The sequence below is a fragment of the Thunnus albacares genome, chromosome 1 (assembly GCF_914725855.1).
Source record: "Thunnus albacares chromosome 1, fThuAlb1.1, whole genome shotgun sequence".
NCBI lineage: Eukaryota > Metazoa > Chordata > Actinopteri > Scombriformes > Scombridae > Thunnus > Thunnus albacares.
The window spans coordinates 18,004,953-18,017,429 of record NC_058106.1 but is presented as its reverse complement, the minus strand read 5'-3'; the positions used below and the strand labels follow the sequence as shown (position 1 = coordinate 18,017,429).

Sequence of the window (12,477 nt, the reverse complement as noted above, 5' to 3'; positions counted from 1 at the left end):
CCATGATCTTTCCCTTACCCTATCCAAGTGTTTTTTTTGCCTAAACCTAACCAGACCTTGACCACAGCATTGTCACATCATAAAACATCATTATTCAACTGATAATGGCCATTTAATGCGGAATTAAATGACGCACGAAAAGCTTAAAATGCAATCAACATTGAAACATGGAGATTTAATGTATCCATGATTTGTAAAAACGTAGAGCTGCTACCAGCGCAAAGTCAATGTATTAATACTGCTAACTGAAAAGCCTTCTTTGCTGAGGCCTCTTTAGTTTTAAAATCAAAAATCATGAGTCTCATAAATACTAAATACTACTATGTACTATTAAAAAAATATTCTATAACTGTCGAATTAGATTAGATTGATTAGAGGAAATGACAAAGTTAAATATGTTTACCAGAAGTTTTTATCTAACTTCAACACACAACTATACTGATATACTGTTTATAAGCCAGCAGGGTAAAATAACTGTATACTCTCTACTGTTTAAATTGTCATAAAACAAGAGGCTTTAACATTTTAAACTTTTAAATACAACATTTCATAGTTTTTAAATGTTTTAAATTGTTTTAAGATGATTTCTAAGTGTATTATCTACCTAAATGTACTCCAGCTAGTGATTAGCTACATTTATCAAAATGACATATGACAACCCCCTGAGAAATATGCTGAGCTGGTTGTATGCAGCTAGATTTTATGTGTTGGTGGAAAGAGAAATGATCACACAGCATTAATACAGCTGAGCTGTGCAAAAGTAAATATATAAAATAGCTAAGTGTTGCACTCTTTGCACAAAACTTTTTTTATGGATGTAACTAGATTTTCATTTGATTCTTCAAATATTTGGTTCTCACTTGTAGTAGTAGTAGTAGTAGTAATAGCAGGGTAGAATCAATATTAGTATTAGTATTATTATTATTAAGTTAGAAAATAAGTCATGCTTTAGGAACGGATACATCTAATGTGTTATTTAAAACCAAACAACTTACATCAAAGGAAGCTACAAAGAAAGCGATTCAGCCACGTTTTCCAGTGAACCGTCTCACACGTGTCTGATGTAACAGATACACTTCTATTTTTCATCAATACAGCTGTCTACACAGGCCACATAACGGATCGCATTTCACTTGCATGTAACTGCAACCTGAAGCATATCTTTACGCTTCAAGTCCTTACTTTACTTATGTTTTACGTATATACGTATACACATATACGTATATAACCACAGTGACTGTGTGTTGAGCTCTGAGCGCTGCCAAAATGCAGGTGACCTACACTCAACACTGTGCCTGAATGCATCCTGTGTGGACATACAAATGTAGCACTAGCTGCTGCTGCTAGATCTTCATCTGTGTGTCTACACAGCAGGAGTTGTGAGAATAAATGTATTCAGATTTGTTAAGGGAAAATATTTAAACAAGATACCTGAGGTTAACTTCAGATTCATACTATTTTGTTAAAGCATCACATAGACATTTCCTGAACACAAGGTCTTCTTTCTTATTTTCACATAGAAACGCAAATACATTGAGTTGCCTTACCTTGACATGTTGGTGGCGGGGTTTCAAAGAGCAAATGGGAGTTGAGTTTACACATAAGCTCTGCCTTTCCGACCAGTGTGTATCCAGGTAAACAGCGATACTTCACAATATCACCTAACACATGGAAAATAATTAAACCTCTATTAAATCATCACCGTACATTAACTGTCAGAAGCATTTCTGCACAGTTCAGCCTTGATCATTATACAAAAACCCCTGGCCGAATAATTATTTTGTAATTAGAGCGCTCCAAAACAGTTAACAAGCTAGATATGTTGCTCCATTTGGAGAGGCAAAGTTTGACAGGCTTGCCATTTTAAAAAGGCAAAGTTTTGAAGCATGCATTAAATCTCACTGACTGGTGATATACCACCTGTCAGTGATATGCAATGCATGCTTCAAACCATGCCTAGGAGGCGTGCAATATGGACATTATCATCATGGGGCCTCTGTAAGTTTAAAACTGTTGAACAGAACAAACAAGAACATTCAACCTTGAGCTTGTTCAAATTTTGTATAATTGGCTATTAGACTGACTGATAACAAAGCTAGTGCTGTCTCTGAGGTACTCCATACTGTTAGGTTTTGTGAATGTAAAATCCACAGTACCTGCACTTCGATGTTCTGAGGGCTTCTGAGATTTGTATGTGTGATTAACCCAAACTCACTTGCTTTTGTTCATACTCTGTCACATGGAACGACTTCACCCTGATACTGTGAAGAGGTGCAGACGTGGTGCTGCTGCGGTGTAGTGGAGGTGGCAATAATTTGACATCACCCCAATGAATCAACACTCTGGAGTAGTTTTAGATTACTGTTGTATTTTGTAAGTTTAATTAGTTTAAAATGAATCAGTAAAAATCAACTGACTTTTCTGAATTTACAAGTTGACATTTTAAAATGCTGGTTTTCTGCAGGGAAATGAACATCACTTTACTATTACTTAAACTTTGCCAGAAGAGACTATGCTCTGCATAACACTGGCGGGGTAAATTGATCTTGCTGGGGTTTTATGAAATGACTGCTTTTTTCAAAATTACAGCTCCCGTTGATCTAAAAGCCTAATTGTTTGTTCACACCAAATGCAAAGCAAACTTTTCATGTGGCGAGAATACATACAAAGTCAATGCAAAGAGGCAAATATACATGAATACACGAAATTTGCCTCATTTGTGTATTCACGCAAGTTGAAAATATTCAACTTGAGTGAAAAATTTGTGCATATCGTGGGTCTGGACCAGGGGACTGAGCTTGTGGCTTGCCGACAGACAGCTGTTGAGAGCTGGCCAGCTCTGGAGGAGAGAGCCAGGGAGCACGTTGGTGCTGCTGCTGATGATTTCTGGAGGAATAAACACACACCGGACCACCACACCAGTCACACCAGATTTTGCTCTAATTCAGGTCAGTTTACCATCGGGACGAGTGTATTTTTTAAACCTTTGGGATTAAAAAATGTTTTTATCTTCACTTTTGCTTCTCAACCTAATTTACACCGGAGTCACACCCCCCCTCAGCTGCTGTCATCAATTGTAAACATCTTAAATGCCGCTGAGTTTATATGACTTTAAAATTACACAGTATGTAGATATCTATGTGTATAAACAATAATGTCATTGCTGTATTTATGCTTTTAAATGACATTATTTTGAGTGTCCACAGAGCAGCTACAATGTTTGCAAAGCATAACTCTGATAAATCTGAACTCCATTCAGAAAACAAGCATTTTAAAAGTTGTTTGATTGTCGTCTAGCAGACAGACCTGACAAAGCATGAATTCAGACTTTTTAGAAATCAGCATCATGATGTAGTTATTTCTGCATCCTTTTGATCCATTTATGCAATTTAATCACAGCAAAATCTAAATTTATTTGGGGTTCATAGTGCTTTAAGGTCTGTAGTCGTCCTCTGGGAAGTGCAGTAAATCAACAGATTTTTTGGGGGAGTTTTGTGTGACGGGTTAATGCAGTTTATCACAGCAAAACGAGCAAAGAAGAGTTGATAATGTATCTCTCAGTGTTTACAGATAAGTGTCGGTATGACTGTTCTTAGCAGGAGGACTAAGCCGTCATGATGGCAGGCAGGCTGAGCGTCAGCAAAATCACCATGCTGGCTCCAACTGTCCAGGTGGGGACTAGTCGGTGCCTGCCATTGCTTGTTGGCTGTTTGGGGCGAATAAACACAAATGATCCTGCAGTCAAACTCGCACAAGTAACGCAAGGTGAAAATTTGCTTCACGTTTGGTGTGAACACACCATCAGAGACTTTGAGCAAATGCTTAGGTAAAATGAGGATCTTGACAAGCAATTATTTCTCCCAGAATGGATGTTTTTTGAAAGCTTGTGTTACATTTCATCATAGTACATAAAGTAAAAGGAGACTGGTCCGAGATGTGTTTAGCCTGTCTTTGCACAAGTCACATATGCATAGAAATAGAAAACAAGACATTGTGGTTTAATTAGAAGCTAGTGTTAGCAATAGCTCTATTTATTGACAAAAATAGCTACAGAAGGCGCAGTGATAGTACAGCAAACAGCGAGGTTGTTCGAGGGCTTATATTTTCTCCTTTGTTGGAGGCATCTGTTTGCCCCTGTTTATGCTAAGCTAAACGTTAAACATGTCCCAAATCTGTTTACTCTATGTCCTGGGTTAAAGAAATGCAGATAATACTGATCCTCTCATTTGACAGTAAACAGCTTATTTCCCCAAATTTTGCATTCATTTGTTTTTTATTTTATTTTAAGTATTTTTAGAGACCTCAAGAAGTATTCACTTGTTAAATGTAAAAAAAAAGATGTGAGGTTAGGAGAACTTAAAAATAATTTATACTGCATATTTCTTAACTAACATTTTAACAATGCAACATATTCTCAAGCATTACATGCACACTCAGTGGATTATACTAAGAACAAGTGGTTCAGCTTCACTAATAAAGCACAATAAGATTTACAATGACAGACTTACATAAGCATGCTATATTTAGATTGTGCATTTGTAAGGTAATGTAGCCTATTAGTGGAGTCATTTACAATCAGCAGAATAATGACCTCTTGCAAGCTTGATCAGATGAGTCGTTTTGGTCTGAAGGTGCAACAAATAAGGTGAAGCTAAAAATGCTTCTTAATTTTAACTTAACTTAAAGTTGTTTTTTGCTAAATTAGTCCCATTTTTCAAGCGAGTTCAGATGTAGCAACTTTCTTGTAGATATTCTGTTATGTTGATTTTTTTTTTTGCAAATCATCTAATGTTTCTCTGTATGAATGTGTTATTATTAATCAGGATTATTACCTATTTGGAAGTCTTCGTCCTCATAGATTATTTCGGCATTCTCCACAACTGGGGGAGGAGGGCATTTCTTCAGACGGTACGCTGGAGAGAAGTGCAAAAAATCTTAATAAGGTGCCCTAGATTTCAATTGTAAACAATACAATGAAGTCTACAGCATTCAGGTATTTGCATATTTGTAATAAGAAGGGAGACTTTTGTTAGTGTAATATTACAACAAATCACACAAATTACATTTGTACTTTTTCTTTTTTCCTTTATAGTTAAATCAATGTGTGTGAACCAAAAAATGCAAACCAGAGAACAAAGATGTTGCTTCACTTCTCTTCATTATTTCGCTGCACAGGTATTTATTACAACCAACAAGCAGCATAATTGGCTTGTTAGAATGAGCATCCATGTAGAGTATGGGACAGTGGGTGTGCTTTGTCATCTTTATTATCTTTATTATTCATATTTATTATTAGCCATGCTTGTATCATAGTGTTGTAGGGGGAATGATTTTGAATTAAGGTTTCTTTGTGTGTCTTCTTGTTCCTCTCTGCCACTTATTGTACTGTAAGGTTGTTCCCCGAACCTGAACTTGTTCATGTCTTTCACAAATTCAAATGTGACCTTGCACTTATATTTGCATGTTATTATTATCTAGTATGAATAGTACATTATGAATGTAGTATGTATCTGGTCCCTGGGCAGGATGATTCACACGCTGGTTTAACAAACATATTCACACCCTGGAGGATTGAAAATGTAGAAGATCAGATAGTGTGTATTCCCCTGGAAATCAAAAAAAAAAAAAAAGTTCAGAACAAACTGAAGAGAAAATGGGGCAAAAATGTCACATGTGGTGCAGTCAGGGTAGCCTTATGGGTTCAGAGGAACACAAACTCAATTCATTTTCAAGCAACAGAGTCAAACTCTGCACTAGAGCAAGAACGTCAGAGGAGTGTTTTTCAACAACTCCAAGAAGTGTTTCTCAGTCACTTAAATAATAAACATAAGAAAACAATAACAAGAGTGTTATGATTTTTTTTTTTTTCATTTTTTCTACTGTCACATTGAGAAAGACATCTGGTGTCCTACAGAAGCTAAGTGAAACAAAATGAGAAACAGGTGTTTTAAAGTGTGGATGATCTGCCCTCTTTTCAAATAGTGATTCACTGGTCCATAAACAAAAACATATTTTGACCTTAAGAAACAGAGATAATCAGGTTACATTTCAATAATATCCCTTAGTTTTAATTAAACACAGGCACAGACAGTTATTTGAGGTTGGAAAGAGCACAATACACAACCTGAGCACAGGGTGTACATTGTATTCTTTGTGAACTTACAGCCTCAGTAACAAAACCCACACCTCAGAGTACACACACTACCAGTGATTCTTAAGAAAATGTTTCTTGTTTAGAAACATCACTGAAACACCATGAGTCGGACCTATTCAGAGATATGGACTTACTCATAAGAATAGTGAATAGTAGTGCAATAATGGGGAAAGCAAGGAAAAAGAGTGAAAGAAGAAAAGTGGCTACATTATAAAATATCTCCATACTCTCTCCATAGACAGGCCTCTGACCTTGTCTTGTTATAGTTATTCACTGGTTATGGACATCAGTGGTCATGCCCAAACAAAGGGGACACTAGTAGTGGGTACTGAAAAGTACTACCTGAATTCATACAAGACTATATCAATGCCTAAAAGAAGATGTACTTTGATTTGAGGAAATCTGTAACTGCATCTCAATGCCAATACATACATATGAGAATGCAAATATAGTACTGCAGGTAATGTAAACATATATGTCAATGTGTATCTGTACCATGGAAGTTGAGTATGAAGAATCCTCCAGTTGAAAAGTCAGAGTGAAAGCGGATCAGGACATTTGGGCTGGTACTGTAGGCTGACTCTAACGCTGTGTTGCCACTGAAAACTCCCAGCTGAGGACTGGACGCATCTGGACCATCCCTAAATAAAGACAAAGTGGGAGTAAACACATGCATCAAAGACAACAGAGGATGCCTAAAGTGGGAGCTGGATACATCTACAAAATCAAAATACAAAGTTGGAGAGAGAAAGAAATCATTAAAGTGGCAGAAAGATATGAGGCATTCTGTTATACAGTGAAATGTTCGTCTGCTTTACTTTACATCTAAAGCAAAGCCCTCACATTCACAAGGAGGGATATTTTCGGTCCACATGGCATTACATGGCATTATAAAATGTATGATACTGTGGTAATATTATCCCCTCTTACACAGCTTGAATAATTTTTTTAATTTTTTTTTATGTGTCACCATCTATTCGATTTGACTCCATAGTTTACTATTAAGTCAAAAAAACTGGCAATTTGTTTATTTTCTTAACAAGGTACATATTTTAACACTGACAAGACTAGCTTAGCTACTGTCTTGAATAATGATTTTAATGTTGCACTTAGGATGTAAGAAAAACATTAACCAGTATGTAATATGAGCTAACATGTCGTAGCAAATGAATAAATGGCAAGTAACATAGCAAAGTACAGCTATTCCTAAAAAACTGGAAATATAGCCAGTTGTCTATTAAATGAAACAAACACATGTAACAGATAGTTCATGAGAACGAAATGATATTATATTGATTTACGCTTTCACTCAACTATAGGTAATGTAGGGATAACTGTGAAACCACCCTGCAACGTATCTGCCCAGGTCAACCTCAATTCGTTTGTCTGAAACTGTTTTTATTATCCCCTCTAATCCTTGTAGAAAAATATGGATTTTTCCGATTGATCTGCCTACAAAACATCACCTTAAAATATATTTTATTACAATTCTACAATTATCTCGAATACTGCCTCTGTAGATTCAACATAATAAAAATCCATCATAGTAAAAGAAAACTTTCAGGTGTGACTTGATTATCAAAGAAATCCACAGAAAAGAGTGAAAAAAGACTTTCCAAATGGGTCAGTAAAAATACAAAGAAAACAGAAAGAGATGGTGATGGCTCCCCTCCTTTCTTCTTTGTATTTGATTATCAATGACACACTGAATAAACAAACTACTGACTGGTGTTTTTACATGTGTCTGCCTCAGCTCTAAAGGGAGGTCAGAGGTTAGGATCAATATGAACTTCTTATGAATTGGTAGTTGTGGGTTTGCTGTCACTGACTGCATTTGATTACAGACACTAAAAGCAGCTCTTGTTAATAAAATGAAACAGATATCCATCTATATATGGTAAGTCTACATGCTTGTTCATTGAAGGGGTAGCAAAAATATTTTAGTTTAGTTTTTTTTCCCCTTTCTTTGCTTTTTTCACCCATTTCAAACAAGTTCATTGAACAAAGCCCTTGGATTAAAGGCTTAACTTCACTCATTAAATATTGAATGTTGTTGAAAGGTTACATTTTCTAAAGTTCCTAAATGCCCAGTTTTAGGTTTTTAATGAACATGCCATTGGATTAAACAAGGGTTTTAAAATTTTAATTCATGAAGAGTGCCTGGGATCTCTTGGCTCCTCAATAATTCAAGGTCTTCTGAAGGTGTTGGAGCTCATTTAGTGAATCAGAATGTGCTATTTGGGTCATTTAAATCAAAACTGCATTTTGGGAATTATGTGGCTCTATTTTTACTGCCTGAAAAATACACAGACTCAACACCAATACACCCCTCTACCCCCCACCCACCCCCCACCAAAAAAACCCCCAAAACATACAATTTGATGTATTAAAACATGCATTTGGGGGGCAGTATTTATAATTCATACATATTTCTGAACAGTGAAGAAATACTACAACAGCACTTAGAAAACCTGGGCTTAGCTTGAGTTGGTTACTGACCTTTCCCTCCATCAAGTAAGAATACACTCCTGTGAAAGCTATTTCATGAAGGCAGTACCTTCAGGCCATATGATGTTAGCTTGTGAACAAAAAAGCTGCTGATGTGAATCTCAACACCAGCTGAAACAATATCACCAGGAAGAGAGAATGGGATACTCTCCCACATGTTTTACACAAGCCTTTCATCTGGAAATGAAGATTTAAAAAAGCTTCTACTTTGTCTGCCTACTATGAGTGATTGACACAAGCAGAGTGCAGTTGAGAATAATGTGGGATTGAGAGGAATACATTAACAGAGTTAATGTAATGTAGTTCTTTTTCTTTCCCTTGCACTGAAAGCAGTGCCACAACACTAGATTCAAAGAACAGTGGATCCACTACAAAAACTTCTTTAGACATTACATTGATATGACAGCAATATAATGATATGAGAATATTACTATTAAATAGAATATTTAAAAAAATTAAATCATATTGAAATATTGTGATGTATCTTAAATGCTATCTCTTCCTATTTTAAAAGGCAGCACAATTGTTGAGCTCTGTAACTGTCTGAGCTTCTTTTTTTCTCGCTAAGCACCACATTATATGAAAGCACCAATAGTACACAAAAATATGGTCGACATTGTTAAAAAAAATTTTTTATAAGAAATACTGTAGTTGATTTTGTCAGATCATCTTGACTCTATGATTAGTGTATGTACAACACCATAAACTACATGCTCTGGTGTTAGATCCATCGGCCAGTAAAAGCAATGGTTCAGTGATAATAGGCAACAAGCCAAACACAACTAGTGGCAGACCAAAGACACAGTTTGGCTACACTCCCTGACATCTGGATGTAGCTGCCGTCACGTAAACCTCAGGGGCATACAGGGCAGAAACCAGCAGACACACATCTGTGAGATATGGAATATACAGAACATAGTAATGTACAAAGCAAAAGACATGAAACCAGAACAGAAGGAGGCTTGTGAAGTCAACATAACCGCTAACAGCAGCACTAGCATGAATGGTAAGAGTGTGGCCCTCTCAGATCATAAAAACTACTTCATTGTTTTGTTTGAACATGACTGTGATTGTAAGAGTCCGCTCTTACTGATGGCATTGCATGGATTCAAGTCTTAACCTGAACTAAAGCATTGCTCTATGAACACATTATGCTAGAAGTCATTGTTCATCTTACTTTCATTGCTCCGTATTTACAGTATAGTATACAAAATGCACCTTTTATATGTATAGTAACTGCATGATAAGTTAAGTCTTTGGCCAATAGCTTTCCATTGTGGATTTAATTTTCATCAATAATTGGCATAGTGTGGTCAGCTTATTCAAACCCAATATGACTCATTTAGGGAAACTCTTAAAATTATGCTCCCAATCAATTTCTTATTAACCTAGCAGCTCATACAGGGCATATTGTGTCTCCTGCCAGCGTCTATACAATTGCATCAAAAAATCCAAACAGTCAAATGCCCATTTCAGGACAAAAGCAGTGGCCCCAATCTTATGCTCTTATGAGTTCAATTAGATAATGTCAGTTATCCTGTTTTATTAACAGTTCGCCACTGATGCACATAATTAAAAGGATTTCAAATACAAACTCTATCATTAAAAAAAGTTCCAGAGGGCCTGCTGACATCATGCTGCCATTAATTCATTGTTAACCCATCGCACCTCTCACATTGCTCCAGCCTTCCACATGAGACAACACTTAGTTCAGTCAAGGAAAGTCAAAAGGAGCCAAAGACAACACTGCCTCACACAACAAGGGTATAAGGGTATAGGGTATATATATATATATATATATATATATATATATATATATATATATATATATATATATATATATATATATATATATATATTACTTATCATTTTATACACATTAGATAAATCAAATAATCGAATCTAAGGACTATATCTTTAATTATTATTAAAATTTTTAAAACTCTCTGGGGCAAACGCAAAATGTTTGCGCAACCTTTGCAGCCGCTAAACCTGCACAAATGAGACAACCATGTAATTCACAAAGCACCCGCAAAAGGTGAAATGCACCCCAAATTGTGCTGTCAAGCAAATAGCATCTTGGTGCTCTTTTGCTATTTGCATGTATATAAATTAGTTACATACATTTGGCGCAAAATTGGTCCCTTTCTATGCAAATGTAACGTGACGCGCCAGATGGTTTGTTAAACAGAACCATCTGAGAAGTCATTTGGAAAAGGGCAGGCACTTTCAAAAATACTTGGCAGGTGATTGGATGGACCATCTGTCCATCACCACCTATCACTGTCTTACCTTGCAAGGCAGCTGGATTCGCAATGCTGATTGGTTCAAACCACTGGTGGTTCAGACATAAACGCCTAACTTGAAGCCTGACAAGATGGATTCTCGTGTGATCTCGTGATGTCCTGAACTTGCGAATCCAGGTGTCTTGCAAGGTAAATGCAAATGAGCCTCATTGCAAAAATGGTCCAATTCGCAAGGACCAGCGCTAATAGCCACATACAGTTAGAGTGAAATTATTAGCGTCTTATTAGGGAGTCGGTGGTAACTGAAACACACCCACCCACTCACTCACTCACCGACCCACCCACCCACTCACTCACTCACTCACCGACCCACCCACTCACTCACTCACTCTCATCAAATCTTCAAACTTATGAGGTACTCAATGATATTGAATTGATATTGAATGATATCAAGGGCGAAATCTTCAGTCAGACATTGGGGGGGATCAAGTGGGAAGGGGTGGTAGGCTTATCTCGGACTTTCAGCTAATTAAAAATAAAAATGTCCTGACAGCACTGATGGAGCTCAGGATTCATGCATAAGAACTAATTTATTACAAATAATCCCACCATATAAACCTGGAATCTGTGTGTAACAGCTGACCCGTGTAGATGTGTAGCAGAACATAGAACATTAATTACCATCAGATCCTGACTGATCGGTGTTAATGAAGTTACCGCTGCTGTGCCATGTGCATAAATGCGCACAGCCTCTTTCTCAGTTTGGAGACGCACTTATCGTTTCAGCTGCTGTGTGATGCTGCAGCCAGCTGTGACACACAGCCAGCTGTGGGCAACAAACAGAACATCAGTACTGAAGTTTCTGCGAAATCTTGGATACATTCAGTGACACCTGAACGACATTATTGTAAGATTCAGACATTAATCTAGCACATTTTAGACCTGTCTGAGTCACATTAATAGCTGTATTTTGACATTTGACATTTCAGTAGATTATGTTATAGATGTGAAATACTAGAGAAGTAAAAGAAGCAAAATACATGAAAGTTGGTTTGTAATTGTGGAGAGCTCTGTGTATGCACACCTCTGCTAATTAAAGACACACAATTTTGTGCTCTCTGCAGTTTTCATTATGGACCAATCTGTGCTGAAATGTGGAGAAAAGCCTGAAACACTGGAAAGCTGCAAAACTTTATGGGCGCATTTGTGCCATCATATCATTAGAACAATATGTTTTGTGAATCAGACCTTGAGACAGGGCAGATAGCGATTGCAAATGATGTGCAATTCATGGTGCTATCAGCGGCTGCAATCCATTCTTTGTGAATTTGCCCTTCTGAGTACTGATGTGGATATCAGTGCTCTTCCATATACATGTCTGTAATGCAGTAGCACTAGACCTTTGGATCACCCACTCTAAATCTGTCTAAGGCCCTGGAAGGTAGATAGTACCCCACTGGGTCAGAGAAAAGCACTCCTCTCTTCAGTGTCAGCCCCAAGTCACTTCCAAATATATTCATGTGTTTGAGTTGGAGGATTGAGCGGTGCAACAGTCCATAATGTGTGCTC

The 12,477-nt window shown here is 37.0% G+C and overlaps 1 protein-coding gene across 1 annotated transcript in view; it reads right to left on the bottom strand.

Moving 5' to 3' along the window:
• The window catches only part of LOC122979583 (CUB and sushi domain-containing protein 1-like), a 205,120-nt gene that overhangs the window by 55,277 nt on the left and 137,366 nt on the right, over positions 1-12,477 (bottom strand). The window contains exons 41-43 of the mRNA XM_044347148.1: positions 6,650-6,795; positions 4,833-4,913; positions 1,548-1,661 (exon numbers count right to left, since the gene is read on the bottom strand). Coding sequence (XP_044203083.1) covers positions 1,548-1,661; positions 4,833-4,913; positions 6,650-6,795 — 341 coding nt within the window. The remainder of the gene's footprint in view (positions 1-1,547; positions 1,662-4,832; positions 4,914-6,649; positions 6,796-12,477) is intronic.